Below are 22419 nucleotides of genomic sequence, written 5' to 3'. Positions count from 1 at the left end.
CACCGGAGCAAACCTGAGTTTCTATACTCTCTGAAGAACAGTTCAAGAGATACCTGCAAAGACAAGATGGTTGAACATTCCAATTTGAAGCAATGACGCCTGCTTGCGTCGTGTCTGACCGGCCACACCTTACGAGAGATACCGACCACCAACGTCCGTGCCTGCGCCACGGTGTGCGACTACGAACGACCCCAGATGTCGCTCCTTTAACTTGCTGCATTTTGGGACAGGGGAGAGGATTTGCCAACTCAACAACGGCACCCGGTACGAGGCCGACCACACCCAGTTTATGAAGTACAAGAAATCTATCACGTGTATTTACGGAGAGAGATAATTTCAATCGCCACTGTTTTTAGCCACCATGAGAAGAAGAAAAAATTGCTGACGCTCAGTTTCAAGAAACAGCCGATCGTTGACTTTTTACTTAAAGATTCGTAGCCCAATGTCGTAACTTTACTCTGGTATTTAAATTAATCATTGTTTTGTTTTTATCCTTAAGCAATGTAGCAATATTTTCAATTACAAAACAAAACAATATCTCAATTTTGTCTCCTGACAGATAACCGATGCTATTATTATATTAGAAGTCCTTGAACAATACAAAATCAGCCAATGAGATTTGACGGAATCTCCTTCAACGTCTAGCATTTTGGGACAGGTGAATTATTTGCCAACCCAACAGTAGCACCGCTACGAGAGGCCAACCACACCCAGTTTGTGAAGTCCAAGAAACCTTTCACTTGTATTTAATTCAATCAACACTGTTAAATCACTTAGACATGACGTTCAGGTGCCAGAAGCAGCCGATCGTGGGCATTGTGACCAACGATTCACAGCACGAACTTGAAATCCTTTCTGTTTCTACTAACTTTAGAACTTGATTTAATTGTTGTAGCCTTTTTTGTTGATAAGGGTCAATACACGTTTGGTAGTCACACAAAAAAACGTTTGGTAATCACAAAAAATGATGGCAATATAAACTTGTTGTTATTGTTGTTGTTGTTGTTGTTGTTATTGTTGTTGTTGCTGCTGCTGCTGCTGCTGCTGCTGCGCAGCTGCTGTTTCTGTTATGGTTGTTGTGCTGTTTCTGCTTGTATTGCTTCTTTAGGCTAGTCAACTGCATTTGGAGAAAGACTTCTTAAAGGCGTCTTTAAGACGTAATTTTTCGGTCACGACTGCTGTAAAACAAGAGACTAGAATACGACCGTAAAAAAAGACGTCTTTAAAACGTCACGTGCCCACTGGGAGGTTGCGTGCCCTTACACACGACTACTACGGGTACTTTTAACAGTGGGAACGACGAGAGTCCCATTATTTAGGCCTGTCGTTATTGATACTTACGCTAAAGGTACAGTGAATTTTGTTTTTTTAATGTTATCATAATTTGTCTTTTCAAAAGAAAACAATTGTTGTTAAGTAATAACATTACATTTTAATTGCTGTTAAAGCCCTTGTACACTTTCGGTACACAAAAAAGATCACAGATTTACAAATAATTTATAGGGTTTACAGAAGGTAATGGTGAAAGACTTCTCCTGAAATATTAGTCAATTAAATACTTTACTTTTTTAGAAGAAAATTAAAACAATATCAATTCTCGTACGCGAGAATTATGGATTTATTTTAAACACAGTCATGTCATGACACGGCGAAACGTGCGGAAACAAGAGTGGGTTTTCCCGTTATTTTCTCCCGACTCCAATGACCGATTGAGCCTAAATTTTCACAGGTTTATTATTTTATATATAAGTTGTGATACACGAAGTGTGGGACTTGGACAATAATGTTTACCAAAAGTGTATAATGGCTCTAAAGTCAATATTTTTATAGAAAATTTAACATTCACTTACAAAAACAAAAATTGATAGGAAATCTTTTTCATAGTTTATTTATGCTTTGGCTAAACCTCAATCTTTCAAAGCACACTGGTATGAGTAACGCTATCAATGTTACTTTTTTCAGACTCGACAGTTTCTTCGTTTTCAGATTTACGTTTCGAAGCAAAACACCTTTTCACTTTGTGTGTAATGTACACAAGTATCTCAGCCAATGTGATGAAACTTGCTCCGAGAAAAAGTCCAAGTTGACCGCCAATATCGCCTTTAAAAAAAATAATAATCATAATAATACTTTATTGACTTATATTGCGGCCATTTCTTTAAAATGTACAGAATAATTAGACAATAATTACAATGCTAACAAGTTGAAAAGCAAGGAAACACCACTATCGCCCCCAAAATGAAATACAAGACCAATATCCAGGACTCCCCAAATATTAGAATTGCATTGACATAAAGAGAGTAGATGCAAGAGTAAAAGCTTTGACATAAAGACAGTAGATATAACAGTAAAAATGCATTGCCATCAAGGCAGTAGATATGAGAATAAAAATGCATTGGATAGAACAGTAAAAATGCTTTGACACCAAGTTGGTAGTTGCAACAGTAAAAGGTAAGTACGTTACTACGTTTTAAAACGTATTTACGGAAACGTAATTACGTAAAACGGACTTACGTTAGGTAAAACGTAGTTACGCAAACATAATTATGTTATTCAAAACGTAATTACGCAAAACGTAATTATGTTAACAAAAAAGGTAAAAACGTTATGTAAACGTATTAATACAAACGTTATTACATTTCGTTAAGTAATCCAAACTTACTGACTAAAGCTGACAGTGTATATGCTTTGGTTTGTTCATATAACTGGAAATTCAGTTCCTCGTAATACAGGCTCAGAATCACCAAGTTATCCCTGCAAAAGAAACAAACAAACGAAGCATTAGGTTTAGTTTAGTCAGAATCACAAAGTTGTCCCTGAAAAAGAAACAAGTGAAGATTTAGGTTAAGTTAAGTCGCCCTTGTGCATTGTTCTTACCAGACTTTTGTTTTAGCAACACCGGCGAGGGACTTTTGGGACGCTAGTCGGCAGCAGTTTTACCGGGCAAAGTCCACTGTTCTCGGTTATGTGCTCATGCTCAGAACTGCGTAAATGGACATTTTCGCAATTTATACCCATTGCGAAAGTGCTAACTGGTGCTTATGGTGCATCCTCGGCCCAATATAATCGGCGCTTACGAAAGCAGGGAGCTCTGTGCTTGCTTACGGCAAGCTTATTTCACTGGTTACCGGAGAAGTTTGGCTTCTGAACGTGCGTACTCCTCGTTACTAGGCATTCTACGCTAAGTATGCTAGCGCCGAAGTTCGACGCTTGTATGTAAGCGGGGATTCGTGATCGTAAACGCAGAGTTCGGTGGTAAGCAGAGCAATGAAATTGAGCCCCTGTCTAGCTAACTTGAGTCCAATTGAGTGCCTACAAATCTAAACCAGGGGCCAATTTCATAGAGCTGCTTAAGCGTACAAATTGCTTAAGCACGAAAATGGCTCGCTTATTTTTCACATGTTACTGGCAAAAAAATCGTGCCATATACATTGCTTGTGACTGGTATTTAGCTGTTGTTTACTTAGCATAGTAATCTGATTTTACTAAGCAAGGATTTTTTGCTTAAGAATTTTGTTGTTGCTTAAGCAGCTCTATGAAATTGACCCCTGGTCTTCATTCGTTCTGATACTGTATCCAAAGGAAAAAACGTTAAATCAGAAATACATAATAATAATCCTTACTTAATATCTTTCTCCAAGCCAGGACTTAAATCGTCCACCAATTCAGCGATCGTGTCGTTGAAACCAGGAGAGTTTTGCTTACTCCGGTTACCGGAGAAGAGCACTTCAGTCAATACTCTCACGGATCTCAGACTGGGTATTACTGCTGTTGAGAGGCCAGTAGAGAAGGCTGTGTGATTGCAAGGCACTGTGCATTCACAGTCTCCAATTTCACCGCTGTGAAATTGATCTGATGGGAAAACAACATTTTATGGGATCTTAAAGGTACTATTATTATAGCTTTTTGTTATTTTTCGTTTTGAAAAATGTGATTTCTGCAACATTGAATAAACGTATTATGATTGATTGTTTAATGGAACGCACCAACCGTTACTTGAAAATAGTTACATTTTTTGAAAGAACTTCATCATCTTTAAAGGCAGTGGACACTATTGGTAATTGTCAAAGACTAGCCTTCACAGTTGGTGTATCTCAACATACACATAAAATAACAAACCAGTGAAAATTTGAGCTCAATCGGTCGTCGAATTTGCGAGATAATAATGAAAGAAAAAACACCCTTGTTACACGAAGTTGTGTGCTTTCAGATGCTTGATTTCGAGACCTCAGCTTCTAAACTTGAGGTCTCGAAATCAAACTCGTGGAAAATTACTTCTTTTATGAAAACTATGTCACTTCAGAGGGAGCTGTTTCTCACAATGTTTCATGTCATCAACCTCTCCCCATTACTCGTAATCAAAAAAGGTTTTATGGTGATAATTATTTTGAGTAATTACCAATAGTGTCCACTGCCTTTAAGGCAACTTGAACAACCTGTGAAAATTTGAGCTCAATTCATGGTCGTTGAAGTTGCGAGAGACTGATGGAAGAAAAAACACCCTTGATGCACAAGCTTTTTTTCTTTTCGGATGCTTAATTTTGAGACCTCAAAAACTAATTCTGAAGTCTCGAAGTTCGTCAGCCAATTGAGTCAAAATCTTCACAGGTTTGTTATTTTATGCACTTTTTGAGACACCAAGTGGGAAGACTGGTTTGTGACAAATATTGCCAAACATGTACAGTGCTTTTATAACACCACTGATTCATGGTTCATTTTTAAAAGTTTGTTCAAGGCGCTGTGGATATATTGTAGTTCTTTTAAAAAAAATCTTTAGCTATCTGTCTAGTAACGGTCATTGCAGTCCGGTTAAACAAGTAGAAACGACCGTGAGAAATACAGATTTCTCTGAAGACCTACCAGCAACTTGGATTGAACAGTTCCTTTCCTGAAAAGGCGAACATTCCGTCTCATTTCCAGGATATCTTCATGAAAATAACAAAAACAACAATTTTGTGACCGCATTTGAACGCCTTATGGGGCATTGTTACTTCTTATTTTGACCGAGAAACGACAATGCAACTACCGCGACAATAGGGAACCCTATTAAAAATATGGTCCTTTAACAAAGCGGCCACTCAACTGTGTCGGTATCCCGCTTTTTCAAAGATATAACCCTTGCATAACGCGAAACGCTACGTGGACGCTGATGCCACGCAAGTATTTTTGGCACCAATCATGGGGCGCTTATTGAAAACGTCACAGGCAATGGGTCCATTTTGAAACTTTGTTTGAACTCCCCCCCCCAAAAAAAAAAAAAAATAAATAAAAAAAAAAAACGTGCAAGGGGACAATGTTTTTTTTTCTCAAGTTTAGGGGCTTCCATCGAGCCTGATCTCACGCACGAAAAAAAACTTTGTGTGTGACACAATATGGGGTCGTGTGTGACATGGTGGTACCGCATGCGCCTTGAATAAAAGGCTAGGGCTTCCCTAACCAAACAGTTGAAAGCTGTTAATTCTTTTGACCCAAGTCCAGTATTATAGTTTACTTACCCGACAGGCCTACAGTGACACGTTTGTACGATTACTTCTGTTAAACAATCGATAGTGCAGGCTTCCAGTGAGTATTTCTCAAACCTGTCGAGCTTGGCTGATGCATCACATTTTCCGTGCGGTTTCTCCAGATTCAAATACTGGAAAGATACTTTATTGTCAATCAATCTTTGGAATCGTATGCGTATTTTGAAATGTGCCGTTGAAACGCCATATGTTGTTAAAGGTTATTACACACACACAAAAAGGAATGAACTTTTTTAATGCAACCAACAAACGACAGAAGATTAAGCCAAGCTGTGAGATCTAATGAAAAGATCTTGCCAATGCTTTTGAACAGCAAGGCGACAATGGACCGATCCGGCCTATCAATCAAACTGTGCGCGTTCACCCATTTGACCAATCACAGCAATGATTGTGGTCGGACAAACTCGGTCACGCGTGCGCGTGTATTTGGCGGCGCGGCAGAATCGTGCAGAACGTCATTGGGAGTGTTCGTACACGTGTCTTGCTCACGTGCGCGGTGGGCGGAGCTTACTGGAAAGCCAGAACGGTCCATTGACACACGATGATTGGCGGAAATACAAAAATGCAATTCGAAGCTTTAAGGATTTTGGCCTAACTCGCAAATTGCTTATTCTGACCTGTTGTCGTCGGATACCCACGAAGGCGTGGACACCAGGTGAGATTGCTAGACTTGATTCAACCAATGGAGGCGTGTGCTGGTCGTGTATGACAACTTTCAGACCAGCTTGGAAGTTATTCGTGATTGTTTCGGTATATTCCGACTGTTGATTGAAAAATCGTAAAAAGTTAAACTATTAATAATAATAATTATGGTACTGAACATGCGCACAAATCCACAAAAAACTGCTCATGAGGCAATAGCAATCATGCACGTGATACTATATTAGCAAACAAGGTGCAAACCTATTCTACACCTGTTAAAACCAAGTTCGTTTGGTACCTCGAACCTTAAAGACAGTGGACACTATTGGTAATTACTGAAAATAATTATTAGCATAAAACCTTACTTGGTAACGAGTAAAGGGGAGCTGTTGATATAAAATGTTTTGAGAAACGGCTCCCTCTGAAGTGAGGTAGTTTTCGATAAAGAAGTAATTTTCAACGAATTTGATTTCGAGACCTCAGAATTTGATTTTGAGGTCTCGAAATCAAGCATCTGAAAGCACACAGATTCGTGTGACAAGGGTGTTTTTTCTTTCATTATTATCCCGCAAATTTGACGACCAATTGAGCTCAAATTTTCACAGGTTTGTAATTTCTGTGTATATGTTGAAATACATCAAATGAGACTGGTCTTTGATAATTACCAATTGTGTTCAGGGTCTTTAACTTAAATTATTGTTACAATTTTTGTAGCGTCGCCTTGACTAAACGATGTCCTATCTGAATGGCCCCTTAGAAACTTCCTGAATAAATTGCAAGAATGAAAACAACTGCATACCTGTTCTATGTCAATAAATATTTCGAGTCCATTGCCCTCCCCTGCTTGGTGAGCTTGAAGGATAGGTGCATTTTTGCCAGAGTTGAACGTCCAGCAGCTGCCGAATGGTGTAAACACGTGCGTGAAATTCTGAAACAAGAAATGTGGTGGTGGTATATAGCATGTAATACGAACTCATAATATTATACAAAATGCATGAGCTTTCGTAGCAACAACTAATCCATTTATATGTAAAGGTTTCAAGTTGAAACCAACGGCTCTTTTCAGAACCACCCCAACTCATTTAGAGATTGCCATTACGTGGTATTACCGCGTAAACCTTTACCTATCGTATTTCCACCATGCAAAGTTTCAAATCCTACTTCTCCATTACTGAATGGGACAAGCTAAGTACGCCTACATGTTATAGTCAATTTGCAAATACAAGAAGAAAGTATAGTGGTTGAATGAATTTGATAACAAAAGGTAAATTCCTGTACAGAAAACCCAGGGTCTCTAAAGTCAGTCCGGGCTCTTGATCTATTTAGCAGCTTAACCCTTTCAAACTATTTGTCTAGGAATGCTCTCAGCTGAACAATTGCCACTTAAAGGCAGTGGACACTGTTGGTAATTACTCAACAAGTTTATTAGCATAAAATTTTACTTGGTAACAAGTAATGGGGAGAGGTTGACGGTATAAAACATTGTAAGAAACGGCTCCCTCTGAAGTGACGTAGTTTTCGAGAAAGAAGTATTTTTTCCACGAATTTGATTTCAAGACCTCAAGTTTAGAATTTGAAGTCTCGAAATCATCCATCCAAAAGTATGGTGGCTTTAAAGGGACATCGCAAATATATATTGACGCCAATATTGACGCCAATATTTGCGACTTTTACCCCAAGTTGCAAATATTGACGCCAATATTGACGCCAATATTCACGACTTGGCCCAAAGTCGCAAATATTGATGCCAATATTGACGCCAATATTCACGACATGGGCCCTATGTCGCAAATATTGACGACAATATTGACGCTAATATTCACGACATGGGCTACACGTCGCAAATATTTACGCCAATATTGACGCCAATATTCACGACATGGGCCCTATGTCGCAAATATTGACGCCAATATTGACGCCAATATTGACGCCAATATTCACGACATGACCTAAGTCGCGAATATTGGCGTCAATATTTGCGACATAGGGCCCATGTCGTGAATATTGCCGTCAATATTGGCGTCAATATTTGCGACATAGGGCCCATGTCGTGAATATTGTTGTCAATATTGGCGTCAATATTTGCGACATTTGACCCATGTTGTGAATATTGGCGTCAATATTGGCGTCAATATTTGCGACTTTGGGCCAAGTCGTGAATATTGGCGTCAATATTTGCGACTTTGGGCCAAGTCGTGAATATTGGCGTCAATATTGGCGTCAATATTTGCAACTTGGGGTAAAAGTCGCAAATATTGGCGTCAATATTGGCGTCAATATATATTTGCGATGTCCCTTTAAAGCCACCATACAAAAGCACACAACTTCGTGTGACAAGGGTGTTTTTTCTTTCATTATTATCTCGCAACTTCGACGACCGATTGAGCTCACATTTTCACAGGTTTGTTATTTTATGTATGGGATACACCTAGTATGAGAAGACTGGTCTTTGACAATTACCAATGGTGTCTAGTGCCTTCAAGCCGAATAAAAGGTTAGGGTATAACGGCGTATAGAGTCATGGCGATTGGGTAACCGGAAACTCAATATTTTGGGCTTAAGCCTCTTTCACACGAGAGCACGTTATCAAGGGTCCCTTGCTAAATTGTAGCTTTAAAGGTGATGCAGGGAATAGACGGTGGAATGGTGCTCCAAATTCTGCTTTCCAGTGGTCTACGCTACAAAACTGCTTATTTTGTCTCAAAATTTGAAAAAAATTCAACTTACCACCCCAAAAAGTCGTCAAGCACAAAACTTGCACAATAAGGATTTACTCGCGAAAATGTATCAACATTACGAAAATAAACAAATGACTGAGCTCGATCGTGCAAGAAATAAATAGATGACTATACGCTCGGCCAATCAATAGGGCTTTTAACAAGCGTGTGGATGTGTGGACCAATGAGAGAGCTTGTTTCTGAGTGCTTTGGTTCCATGGATTTCATTCAAGGTGATGCAGGTAAAATTACCATGCTCAGCAACTGGCTTAAGCCTCGGTCACAACCCACCGTGCGTGTTTTTTGTCCGTACGTTTTTTTGGGAGGCCACGTCCGCCACGTTTCTCTGAAAACGTGGGGAGGGAGTACGTCAACGCACGTCACTCGCACGGTTTGCGCAAGGTGTAAGTACGTGGCCCGCACGCCACGCCTGGCCATGAGTGGTTGCGTGCAACGTACGTTGCGCACGTGGTAAGTGAGTTGTACATGCGTACAACGTGTGGTAAGTGAGTTGTACATGCTTACAACGTGCTTACAACGTGCGTACAACGTACGATAATCTTGCGATTGCCACGTTGTCGTACGGAGGCCGTACTTACACGTGCTGGTCACGGTGTCCTTACTCGCATGTTGTAAGTGCGTGCATATGCGATGAACGTGAGCTTTTCGCCCGATGTCGGGGGGGGGGGGTATTATATAGGACGAACCTAAGCTGAAAGTGAAAGTAAGTTTTACACATTAATAAGTTTCCTTTTTTCAATTAACATATTCTGAAATTAAAAAAATGAATGATTACATGTTTGTACGATAATATTACATGTAAAATGTACAATTGTGTAATATTTAGAAACTACTTGGCGGCCTATTAAAGCTCTCCACTTCGGGCCACCTACCATGGCAAGATCGGGTTGTTTGAGCACATGAACTCATGGTATTCATGATTTAATTTGATGAACTCTATTCCATGAACTCATAATTTAATTTTATGTATTCATTGTGTCAAACAAATAGTAAAATGTTTTTGTTCTTATTGTGACCCACTCTCCGATCCACCAGCAGCACCCTGCTCATGATCAGACTCTCTGGCGTCACCATCGACCCTTCTTCACTCTTCCTCCCCTCTTCCTCTCTAGCCCTCTCATCTTCCGTGGCCCGTTTCCGCTGCCTTTTGAGCTGCAGATGCAGCGACCTCTTATTCTGTTTCTATTCGGCATCTTTGAGACGAAATGATGGCACTCGTCCGACGGCTCATTTTTTTTTATACTGCAGAAATAAGTGCGCACACGTGTGGAGCACCTGCTTACGTACTCGTGCAAGTGACCGTTGGAGAAAAAAAAAAAGACTCACGGAGTCAGTGCGCTTTGCGCACGTTGGCTGTAGAGGGCACGCACGTCACCCGTACTGGGTATGAATCCGTACGGGTGACGCAGAGAAAGTTCCTCATGCACTAAAAGTGCTACGTCGTGTCTGCGTGCTCCCAAGTCCGTACTGAGGCGGTACTCGGCACGTACTAGGCACGTACGGATCCCCAATTCTTGCGCACGTTTTTGCACGTAGACAGCAAGCACTTGCACGTACGGCGGGTTGGGACCGCCGCTTTATGTATAATATTGTACCTGATGTCAAACAGTTAAGACTGGTCCCCTGTCTTTATCCGCAAAACAGGCACTTGCTTTTCAGAAACAGCGATTTCATTGGATACACTCATTTAATTGGATAAACGTGCAGTGACGTCTTTCTATATCTAGCTTGGGTTGGTCGTCTTCCCGTCTGCATTAAAGGGTGCGTTCGTTTAGCTTCCCTGGGTCGACCCCGGTGTGTGGCCTTTTTTTCTAGGACGAACGTGGGTTATTATCTGCACACGCTCGTCCTGGAAAAAAAACCGTCACACACCGGGGTCAACCCAGGGAAGCTAAACGAACGCAATTAAGGGTGCGTTCGTTTAGCTTCCCCTGGGTCATCCCCGCTCTGCCCCGGTGCGTTCGAATAGTTTTTGACGTCATTCCAGGGGCTCACCCAGGTCAGTCCCCATTGCCCTGCTTGTGGAGTGGGTCACTTGGGGGCTGGCCCCAGGAAAACGACGTCACTACGAGAGCGGTGAGTGGTTGTTCGTTTAGCTCTTGTCAGGGACTCACGTGAGCACCGCGGGGTAGACCCAGGAGAGCTAAACGAACGCACAGTATGAATGAAGGTAAGAGCAAAGATGGACGGGGACTGATGCTACTCTCACACTTGCGAATATGAATGTTTAAAATTCGCGATGAATTCGCCAAAATGTTGCGATTTGATAGTAAATATGTTCTCGGTCGTCCTAAAACCTCTCCTTACCAATGTCTTACGCATAATACGTACGCTTTACCTACAGTACCAATGGCTTACCAAATGCTTACGCAAATCGATGGCGAATTACCGTCTTCACAACATTCGCTGAATGTACGGAAGTGCTTCGTATTGCCCCTCTCACAGAGTGGCGAATGTTCTTGCGAACATGAACATTTGAACTTCGCGTTGAATTCGTCCAAAATGACGATTGGATAGTGACTATTTTCATCTTGGTCTCACCCCTCGATCGTCCTCGGTCGGCCCTCTCCTTACCAATATCTTACCAATATATTGCGAATGCTTACCAACGCTTTACCACCGCTTTACGAACGTTGCAAACGCTTACGCACGCTTTACCAACGTTACCAATGCTTACGAAAATCACGCCGAATGACCGTCTTCGCATCATTCGCTGAAATTTACAAACCAGTTTGTAAATTGAGCGATCTTCGTAAGGAGGTGGGGAATAATTTGTGAAGTTTCCGAATTAGTCACCAACGCTTACGAAGACACGGCGAATGTTGCGAAGCTTGAGCGATTGTCAAATATCTCCTTCCGATAGCATATTCGTTAGCATATTCGCCGTGTGAGAGCAGCAAAAAGTGACCGATCTTCGTAAGGAGGTGGAGAATGACTTGTGAACGTAGTGAATTTGTGGCGAATGTGAGCGACTGTTCAATATTTCCATTCGTAAGCACAATCGCTAGCATATTATTCTCCCTAGTGTGAGAGTAGCATGACCTAGGCTACAAGCCACTTTCTGGCGCTATTCGCGAGCCTCAGAGTGTGACGTCAGATGTTCAGGCTACTCAGTGCCTCGCAGTCCGATCATAACGTAGGAGGGTGCCGCGTTATAGCGATTTATAACCGAGCGTATAGTACTATCCACTATCGATCACTGTCTACATATCCACAATCGATCAATGACGTCTTGGGCAATGGCTACTCAGGAGTTTTTTTTTTTACAAATAGTAACTCCAAAAAACACTGACCTCTGCATAGCATGGCTTCCCTCGCCATTTGCATTCAATGAGTGCTGGGGCAATAAGGAAGCCCGCCCTCAACGTGAATTCAGTAAAGTTGAATTTCCTGCTGTCGTTTTCATCCGGTATGTCCACAGTCTGCTCTGTCGAGAAGTCAGTGTTGGTCAAGATGTACTTTAAATATTTGTATTCCTCCGTTGTAACTTGACTTTGGCGATACCTGTAAGAATTCCAAGAAATGTTGTGTTAATTTAAAGACTTTATTTATATTTAGGTTTTCAAACAATTGTTTAGATACGTGAATTGTAAATACGTGACCCGTTTTAAGGCAAAGTATACATTTAAAAACGATCAAGTCTTTCGATTGTTTTATTCATGATACGTAAATGAAGATGAACACAATAAAACCTTCATCTGAAAACTATTTCGTTCCCTCGAAATACTAGTTCGTTCCCCCAAAACAAAACTAATTCTTTCACAAGAAATGTGTTTACGTCCCTTGAAATAACGTTTCAAAAACATACAATCAATCACGGTGTGAAATATTCATTCCGAAGGGCGGCGTTTTTAAGTAATCGCGGGGAAAAAATCCGGAACGAGTTCAAAGCAGGAAGATAATATAGGTTTCTCGGTCAAATTCGGCAAATGAGTAGTCAATTTAATTTTCACGCGTTCGAATTAAAGCTGTTTTGCTTTTCCAGTTGTTACTGCGTTTCAAATTCAGAATTCGGCCATTCAATTTCGTTTTGGGTCGAGTCAAATTCCTTAAGCACTCTGTTGTATTTAGCGTCATTCTTTTTCGTGACACACACGCCCCAAGAAGCGTCTGCGAACTTGAATGCCTATTTGATGAATTGTTAAATTGAATGATTATTTTGTTAATTCGAATGACGCAACATTACATTTGACTAATCCCAAAACGAAATCGAATGACCCATTTGAGTAGCATTCGATTTTGCGCGAAATAGAACAGCTTGGTGGTTAAATTGGCTGCTCTTTTTCCGAAATTAACCGAGAAAACCTATATCAGAGATTATAGAGCGCCGCAAGGCGCAGGATGCGGAACTCTGACGGGCTGAAATGTGAAATCCCACTGGCAAGTAACTCTTTTGATTTAACAATAGATCAGTGCAGTTCAGCGCAGACAATGACCATTCCTATCAATGGGAAACAAAACATTCACTTGCTGAAATGGCGCCCATGCGTATTTCACGTTCCAACAATAGATAAAGCTTCAGTTCCGCATCTTGCGGTGCTCTAGAATCTTTGATAATATACAGTGAGAAGCGTTTATGACAGTAACGTATCTCATTTTCAAATTTCAGAAAATAAAAACTGATATTCTTTATAGGAACGTTATAGAATTGATAAGAAAACAAAGTCGTGAAGATCACAGATTAACATCAAACTAACACGGTCTAATGATGATGATAGTAGAAAACATCCCTTGAAATATTTCTGCTTGAAATTTCATATTTGGTGAGAAATAAATAATTTAACTTTACGTTTGGAGTTTATAGCTCAGTGACCGTTTTATTCATGTTTTTGTCTGCATCGATGTCATGCGAAATGTGTAATCGGTTATCACTATTTTCTCGTGACCCAGATAGCCGATCGATCTCAAACTGACACGTTTGTCAGTTTATGTATATGTTGGATTACATAAAAAGTGCTTACATTGCCAGCTTCTGTTTTGTTAGCAAAACCAGTTTTGAAATGTTCCTTTAAATAACCACTCTACTTCGTAGCTGACACAAAGTACAGATTACCCGCTTATTTCTCGAAAATGAACTGGTACGGTAAGCCTGTATTATAAAGTCTTAATAAAAAAATTCCATGGATAAATAAATAAGTCCATAAAAGCACCCAAGGTCGAATAGGAAACACCTGGGCGCCAGTACATGCATGTTTTACTACTCCTCCAAGCGTAATTTTATTTTCTCAAATAGAGTTGCACCTTTAAGGAATGTATTTAGGGGTTTGTTTTATTTTATTTTGGGTTGACCCCATTGTTCCTTGCAGTGGATGTAGCACCTTGTAAACCCGTTTAATGTGCTTAAAGCTATTATACACTTTCGGACACTATATTATTGGTCATTTAAAATAGATGTCAAATTTGCATCGGGGATTAAGAATATTAGTTTGGTTTTTACTCATATTGAAGTTTTGAATCTGAGACCCAATTACATCCACATCTTCATCTATGTCGGTACTCATCAAAGCCTGTTAAAGCCATTGGACACTTTCGGTAAACACTTTTGTCCGAAGGCCCACACCTCGTGTATCACAACTTCTATATAAAGTAACAAACCTGTGAAAATTTAGGCTCAATCGGTCATCGGAGTCGGGAGAAAATAACAGGAAAACCCACCTTCGTTTCCGCACGTTTCGCCGTGTCATGACATGTGTTTAAAATAAATCCGTAGTTCTCGTTATCGAGAATTGATAATTGATTCAATGTTTTCTCAGAAAGTAAAGCATTTCATGGAATAATATTTCAAGCGAAGTCTTTCACCATTATCTTTTGTAAGCCCTGTAAGTTATTTGTAAATCTATGATTTTTTTTTCTGTTCGGAAAGTGTATAATGGCTTTAAAATACCTGCCTGAACAAAAATTGCAGTACCGAGTATGCAGTGCTAACACACATCGGTGGGTGTTTTTAACATCAGTAGCCTAAGCCACCCATAAAAACAAAAGCCAGCCATCCCAAACCGAATTAACTGCACACAATAGATAACCAATGCCTGCATAAATTGCTGCCGAGTTATGATGTTATTGTTTTACGGCGAAAAATGCCTATAATAATACAGAATGCATTACAGTCTTTTAAGGGAAGGTAAACGTTTGGCAATAATTTGTCAAAGACCAGTCTTGTTACTTGGTGTATCCCAACAGTAGCATAAAATAACAAGCCTGTGAAAATTTGAGATATGGACGTCGAAGTTGCGAGAAAATTATGACAGACAAAAAACACTCTTGTTGGACGAATTGTGTGCTCTCAGATGGAATAAAAGACTTCTTGCTAGTAGTGTTTTATTATTTTAGTGAGAAACTGCTTCTTTCTAAAAAAAACTATGTAACTTGAGAGGGAGTCGTTTAATACTATAATCAACAGCTCTCCAATGCTCATTGCCAAATCAGTTTTAAGTTAATATTTGTTTTGAGTAAGTACCAAACGTGTACCTTCCCTTTAGAACCAAGCAATGGTTGTAAAGAAGCTTCAAGGTCTAATTAAGGTTTGTGACGCACACCTTACTGTCGGTATTTACGTCACGTTTAAAAAGATTGGTCATTGTTAAAACTATTGTTCAAAAAGCTACTTAAAATTTAATTGATTCGTAAAGAGTAAGCTTTTTATCCTGGTACTGTCTGTGGTAAACATGGTGTGAGTTGCCTGTATACAATTATTAAATATTATTTAGCAACTAAATAATCTTTGAACAATTTGCTGTATTGTGGTGTTTTAGTTTTTTATTCCTAAAGAGCAGCTTCTAATCTATGTTTAACGTCCTTGCGACAGTGCAGTGTATTTTTATTCACTTGTTAATAATTATGTTATTTGCGATTTTCAATTCATAAAATTTATTGTAGGTATAAGGATATGTGAATGACAACATGACCCGTGGTGCCAATTTGACAACACCCTAGTTTTGCAGTCTGGTAGGCCTACCTGTAACAACGGGCCACCAAACTGGCAAAATGATCGAAGTCACAATTGGTGACTGCCGGAAAGTCAATGATACAGCAGAGTGGCCATAAACATGAGGTATTTAATTATTACTCTATAGTTTTGTAGTGTAGACCTGTAACAATGGGCCACCATAACTGAGCCTATTTCAACTCGGCACAAAAAAAGAATATTGGTCTTCATACGAACCTATTGAAGTTACAAATGGTGACTGCCGGAAAGTCAAGATTTCTATACTTCACTTATAGCAGTATTGGCCGTATACAAGGTGTTTGTGACAATGGTCTCAATTTTAACACTCTAGTTTGGCAATGTAGAGACATGTAACAATGGAGCACCATAGCTGAGCATTATTTTGGGAAAAGAAAGCAAACTAAAGGTCTTCATAACGAACTTGTTGAAGTTACAAATGGTGACTGCCGGAGAGTCAACGATACAGCAAAGTGGCCGTAAACATAATAAGGTGTTTGTGACAGAAGAGACCTGTAACAATGGGCCACCATATTATAACTGAGCTTTTTTCCAACTCGGCAAAACAAAAACTAAATAAAAGTCTTCATACGAACCTGTTGAAGTTACAAATGGTGACTGCCGGGAAGTCCAGATTTCTTGCATACTCCACCGATATGGCAGTATTGGCCGTATACATGAGGTAAAATGAGAACCTGTCGTGAACTTGGTACACACATACACAGAAACATGTCATCATGATGGACACCCAAACCAGCTTGACGCGTACTCTGGTATTGTTAGCAACTCGAGCGATACCATGTAGGCTGGTGCTGTTGGCAAACTCATTCTCCAAGTTGACATCGGATCTTCTTTCATCCATGATGATCTACAGTCTAAAACGTGAATACAGAAGAAAAGATGTTACTCAAAAGTGCTATCCACACGGCAGAAATTTAACTGGGGTCCCTTGCTTTATTTTAGCATGGTTGTAAAATGTAGCATTGTTTGAAAATATATTTGCAAGAGAACTTGGACAGTAGAAACAACTACAGTTGTCCTTTCACACGAGAAATGTTTTGTAAAATTGTACACCCATGCTACAATTTAGCATGGGACCCTTGATAAAGTGCTCTCGTGTGAAAGAGGCTTTAGGCCAAAAATATTGAGTTTCCGGTTATCAAATCGCCATGACTCTATACGCCGTTATACCCTAATCCTTTTATTCGGCTTGAAGGCACTGGACACCATTGGTAATTGTCAAAGACCAGTCTTCTTATAGGTGTATCCCATACATAAAACAAAAAACCTGTGAAAATTTGAACTCAATTGGTCGTCAAAGTTGCGAGAAAATGGAAGAAAAAACACAATTTTCGCATAAGTTGTGTGCTTTGCTTGAATTCGACACCTCAGCTGATTTCTCGAATTAAATTCGATTTCTTTAGTGAGAATTTACTTCTTTCTCAAAAAACTACGTTACTTCAGAGGGAGCCGTTTTTTGTCACAATGTTTTATACTATCCACAGCTCTCCATTGCTCGTTACCAAGGTAAAGTTGTTATGCTATAGAACAAGTATTTTGAGTAACTACTACCAATGGAGTCCAGTGCCTTTAAAAAGACATGTGAACAAAATGATAGTAATAATAATAACTGTACCTTGGACAAAAATGCATGACCTTGACCAAATTCCCGACATATCGACCCTTTTATTAAAAAAATGGTATGTAAATGGAAACTGATTTTTTGTTGTCTAAAGTCTTTAACAATATACAGAGCTACATTGACACTATTACACGAATCTATTTCATCTTATACTGTACTAATGTATTATCTTCAAGATACTGGACACGTTCGGTAATTGTTGAAGACCAGTCTTCTCACTTGGTGTATGGCAACATTATGCATACAATAACATACCTGTGACAATTTGAACTCAATTTGTCATCGAAGTTGCGAGAGAACAATAGAAGAAAAAAACACCCTTGTCACACAAGTAAGTTTTTATGCTAACACTTTGAGTAATTACCACATACAGAGAAAAGATTACACAACTTGTGTAATATATTACCTGTTTTAGATGTAGTGGGCGAACACCATAACTATTAGGTAAAACTTTACCCAACAGGCGTTGGGTAATATCTTGCTTAATAGCTGTGTAAAACTTTACATCAATATTGGGTATTGTTTTTACTGAAATGCTGGGTATAAATCCACTCATGTAAAATAATTACCTTATTTTGAAGTATAGATTTTACCGATTTTTAATGTAAACTGTGTGCCTTTAAAACTGGTAATAATATACACAATGCTTGTGTTGAATCCTAGCAAAGTGTTATTTCATGGAGTTTAGGGCTGTAATAAATGGACACATCATAAATACTGAGACTTGGCGACTACAACATGAATTTCAATTTCGAATTTCAATTTTTTAATAAAAATTTAATGGTAATAACATTAACAATCCAAAACATCACATGTGCAAAATGGGGTGTTCTGTATGTTTCATAATCAGTCAACAATTTCAGTGAATTTAAAAAATTACAAAAAATCTACCTAATTGGCAAGGTCAGAATAAATACTTCCAGGCTAACACAGCTTAAACTGTAAGGTTGTTCCATAAATCCAAACTATCACAACTATCACATCTCTTATGATTTTGATACGTACTTGCAAACATTTTGTGCAAGAACTTTCACTGCACCGCCCGAGTTTCTGAAAATCAATTTTTCAAGATTCTTGCAGTAAACAACTGGAATCGTAGTTCAATTTTTAACAGATAGCTTAATATTTATGCACAATTTTTTACCCTTTTGGTAATGTTTGTATACAAGTACAAGCTCCCATTGGGAACAATAATCGGCTCTCGAATATTTTTGTGTAAGGATAAAATGGACACAATAGCTTTTCAAGGCTTTTATCTGGCTCAATGCTCATACTAATTAAATGCGAAGGCGTTAGTTTTCGACAATATCATCATTAATGATGAATAAATACAGTTTCCGTTGTGCTTACTAATTGGTATGAGCTAAATTATTTCATCGAAGCTAATGCTTCTGGAATGGTCAAATTACATTAATTGGCAAGGTCAGAATAAATACTTCCAGGCTAACACAGCTTTAAGAAGAACTCCAAGGTCAAATTCAATTTTGGGTTTGAACAATTTGTATGGGGAATTATTGGTTTATCCTAATTGTCGCTAAGCAATCAAAACGGCGTTGAATTTGACATTTTGACAAATTTGACAAAACTGGAAGGGTGTTGAATACAAATTTGAATTTGACCTTTGAGTTCCTATTTAAACTGTAAGGTTGTTCCATAAATCCAAACTATCACAACTATCACATCTCTTATGATTTTGATACGTATTTGCAAACATTTTGTGCAAGAACTTCTTTAACTACAATGCTTATGGAGTGGTCAACATTAATCAGATGCATCATGAGATGAACAGTAAGCCCTGAACTCTCGAATAGTGCTGCTCTTCACACCGCCTTTGAGTTCAAACACAATCAATTCAATGAACTCCCAAACGCCAGAACACTTCTCCTGGTAGCTCAAGTCGAAGACAAAATGTGTTTTGAAACACACATCCAGTGCTTTCACAAGGGATGACTGTTCAAATGCATTTGCTCAAAAATTACGAACACTTGCTGTGGAGCCAGTGCAGACCCACCTAGTATCAGCATGGTTGCGATCTGGTGTCCCTGTTGATGTCTTTCAAATACTGGTCCAAACTTGTGTTTTCCTGCATAAAGGGGAATAATATTAAACACAATAGGTTAAATTTCAATGGGGGTGCAGTACAAATTGTATGACACGTGTATATTGTCTGTAATTAACTTAAAGTATTGTAATATTACAATTAAACCAATTTTGCTGTAAAATAATGATTTAATCTGATTGTCTTAAGGATGGGGTACACACAATGTCAGATTAAATCATTATTTTTTATCAATAGTGGTTTAATTATCATATTACAACACTTATAGATCAATAGAGACAACGTTCCAGTACTGCAATGTATGTGCAATACAATTTGTACATGATGTACATGCACATAAATTTAAAAAAGTACAAATAAAAATTGAAATAAAATAAAATAATATAAATAAACAAATACATAGGGGCTTAAAAAATAAACAAATCAACAAAAGGTTCAATGATGGAGACTTGCAGTTCTGGAATAAGGTGATAGGATCCCAGGAGGAGAGATAATTTTGGTGCTATATATGCAATCCCACATAACAGTAGGCTACCTGAAAACTTTGATTTTTCTTGATCTTTATCTGATTTTTCTTTTTGGTCTTTTTCTTTCTTCCTTTTTTTTTGTGTGGGGGGGGGTGAGATTTCTTGAATAATTCCTTTAACAGGTTAAAATAAACAAAGGGTAGATGTGTTTGTGCGATTCCCCTCTCCCAGAATTTGCATTTGAAGTCAATTGTATCATTTGTCAGTATCTTGTAAAGACAAAATGTTGAAAAGTTATTTGATTGGTCTTCTGAACAAATGAGAGATTAAAGTTAGCCCAATCATTGGCCTGATGCACCGTGGCTGTATGCAGTGGTGAAGCTTTAACACAGTGGCGATGTACATGTGTACAATGGTCTCCAACGATGCATGTTGTACGTGTATTGTGTGCACAATATGGGGACCATTGATCAGACCTACGTATGTATTTGTGATATTCAAGTCACTGTTCAAAAGTTTTGTCAGTCAAAATATGACGTTCAACTGTCCCTTTATCTGTGCTAACGAGTCGTTTATAGTCTATCACTACAGATAATAACATCAACACAGAAATCTGTTATAGTACTTACCGTCAAACGTCTCAACTAAATGAGGGAAGTTTCACTCAAGAAGTTTTATCTTCATGAGATCCATTTCGTTACGTTGTGTGTGGTTACACTGTGGAACTGCAGAGCGCGACCCCAGCAGACAAGTCACACGCTGCGTATTTTGCACAATAATTGAGTAAAATATCGTGGTTTACTAAACACCATGTAAACTTTTACAACCAGTTCAGTAAAATTTGCATAATATGTGTTTAAAGTTGCTAAGTTATGTAAACTATTAGTTTTACTAACTATTTGAGTAGTTTTTTATTTACACAAACATCTTGTTTAAATTTTTCATTAATTTTTACTTATGTTAAGTATTTTTTTACTTAACACATTTAACATAACTTTTTTTTACCATTCTTTTTCTGAGTGCAATAGAGTCCAGTGCTTTTAATGAACTGAAAAACAATCTCATTTCTACAATCGTATTTCCCGAGCCTGTCCAGGGCCAAATTTCATAGAGCTGATGAGCACAATAATTTCCTCAGCATGAAATTTCTTCATTGATAAAATCATGATTAACAACCAAATTTCCATTTTGTGGCGTACTGCTTGCTACTTGTATTCAGCTGTTGTTCGCTAATCCTGAAAATCACGTGGAAATTTGGTTGGTAATTCTGTCAATTTTATCAAGGAAGAAGTAATTTTATCAAGGAAGAAATTTCATGCTAATCTAATTTGTGCTGTTAGCAGCTCTATGAAATCGGGCCCAGGTCTCTATATTTCATTTCACTTCTCTATAATTACCTTTACTCTCATTAATCCTGATTCCTGCTACGACGTTTAGGCGTACATAAACGGAGACACCAAATCGCAGTCAGCAGCTGAAGTGTTTGTACTGCTTCTTCTCCCGCCTATTACCGTGAGAATAATTATGCAGGTTTACGGTCATTGTCAATACGCGTCACTACAACAAGTAAAAGTCTTTTAAAGGCACTGGATGGACCCTATAGGTTATTACTCAAAATAACTGTTAGCATAAAAACGTACGTGGTAACGAGCAATGGAGAGTTGTTGAAAGTGTAAAACAATGTGAGAAAAGGTAGTTTTTGAGAAAAAGGTAATTTCTCGCTAAAATAATAGACTTCAGCTATTATGCATAAAGCGCACATAGTATCGCAACAAGGGTGTTTTTCTTCCATTATTCTGTTGCAACTTCGACGACCAATATTGAGCACACATTTTCACAGGTTTGTTGTTAAATGCATGTGTTGGGATACACCAAGTGAGAATACTGGTCTTAACCAAACGTGTCCAATGCCTTAAAGGACATTGTCCAATGACTCTCGTAACTAAACCAGTTAAAGTGTTTTTTTTGTGAGTAGCCTATATATAGGCCCCTAATATGGTTTTCAATTTTAATTTTCGTTGCGTCGGTGAACAGCCTTTAAAGGTTTTTGTCAGACCCTGGTTTCTGTTGTTTGCTTGTAAATAGACTAACAGGTTTCGCCTTCGGCTTGGGCCTTTATCACACGGCATAACCCTGCCGGTTTGAAACGGCCGTTAAAGAACTCGTCGCTACCCTTGTATTCCCTTATTTAATGACCTAATGGGTTTTTATTAATTTCAAGTACAAACAACGTGTTAATGATAAAATTTTGGTTGAATAAAGTTGACCTTGAAGATTAAGCCATGAGCCGAGCATGCAGTGCACTTTTTTGAAGGTAATTAATAATGCATTAGTAATGCACTCCCGGTGCCATGAAGTCGTCTGTAGAGACATTATCCCTTTAGTCCCTGTATAAAAGTACAAGTT

General features: G+C 38.7%; 1 protein-coding gene across 1 annotated transcript; it reads right to left on the bottom strand.

Annotated features, from left to right (window-relative positions):
* Nucleotides 1-1758: 1758 nt before the first annotated feature.
* LOC117299022 (acid-sensing ion channel 1-like) lies at nucleotides 1759-21501 on the bottom strand. The gene is made up of 10 exons (XM_033782441.1): nucleotides 21411-21501; nucleotides 16442-16720; nucleotides 12196-12406; nucleotides 6964-7092; nucleotides 6140-6283; nucleotides 5496-5635; nucleotides 4861-4925; nucleotides 3624-3852; nucleotides 2663-2754; nucleotides 1759-2100 (listed from the first exon to the last, which is right to left on the bottom strand). Exons 2-10 carry the CDS (start codon nucleotides 16705-16707, stop codon nucleotides 1916-1918), a joined length of 1461 nt encoding a protein of 486 aa, XP_033638332.1. The 5' UTR covers nucleotides 16708-16720; nucleotides 21411-21501; the 3' UTR covers nucleotides 1759-1915.
* Between the last annotated feature and the right edge of the window lie 918 nt (nucleotides 21502-22419).

This window comes from Asterias rubens, chromosome 13 (assembly GCF_902459465.1).
Source record: "Asterias rubens chromosome 13, eAstRub1.3, whole genome shotgun sequence".
Classification (NCBI taxonomy): Eukaryota; Metazoa; Echinodermata; class Asteroidea; order Forcipulatida; family Asteriidae; genus Asterias; species Asterias rubens.
Note: the sequence above shows the minus strand (reverse complement) of the source record. Positions and strands in the feature narration are given on the sequence as shown.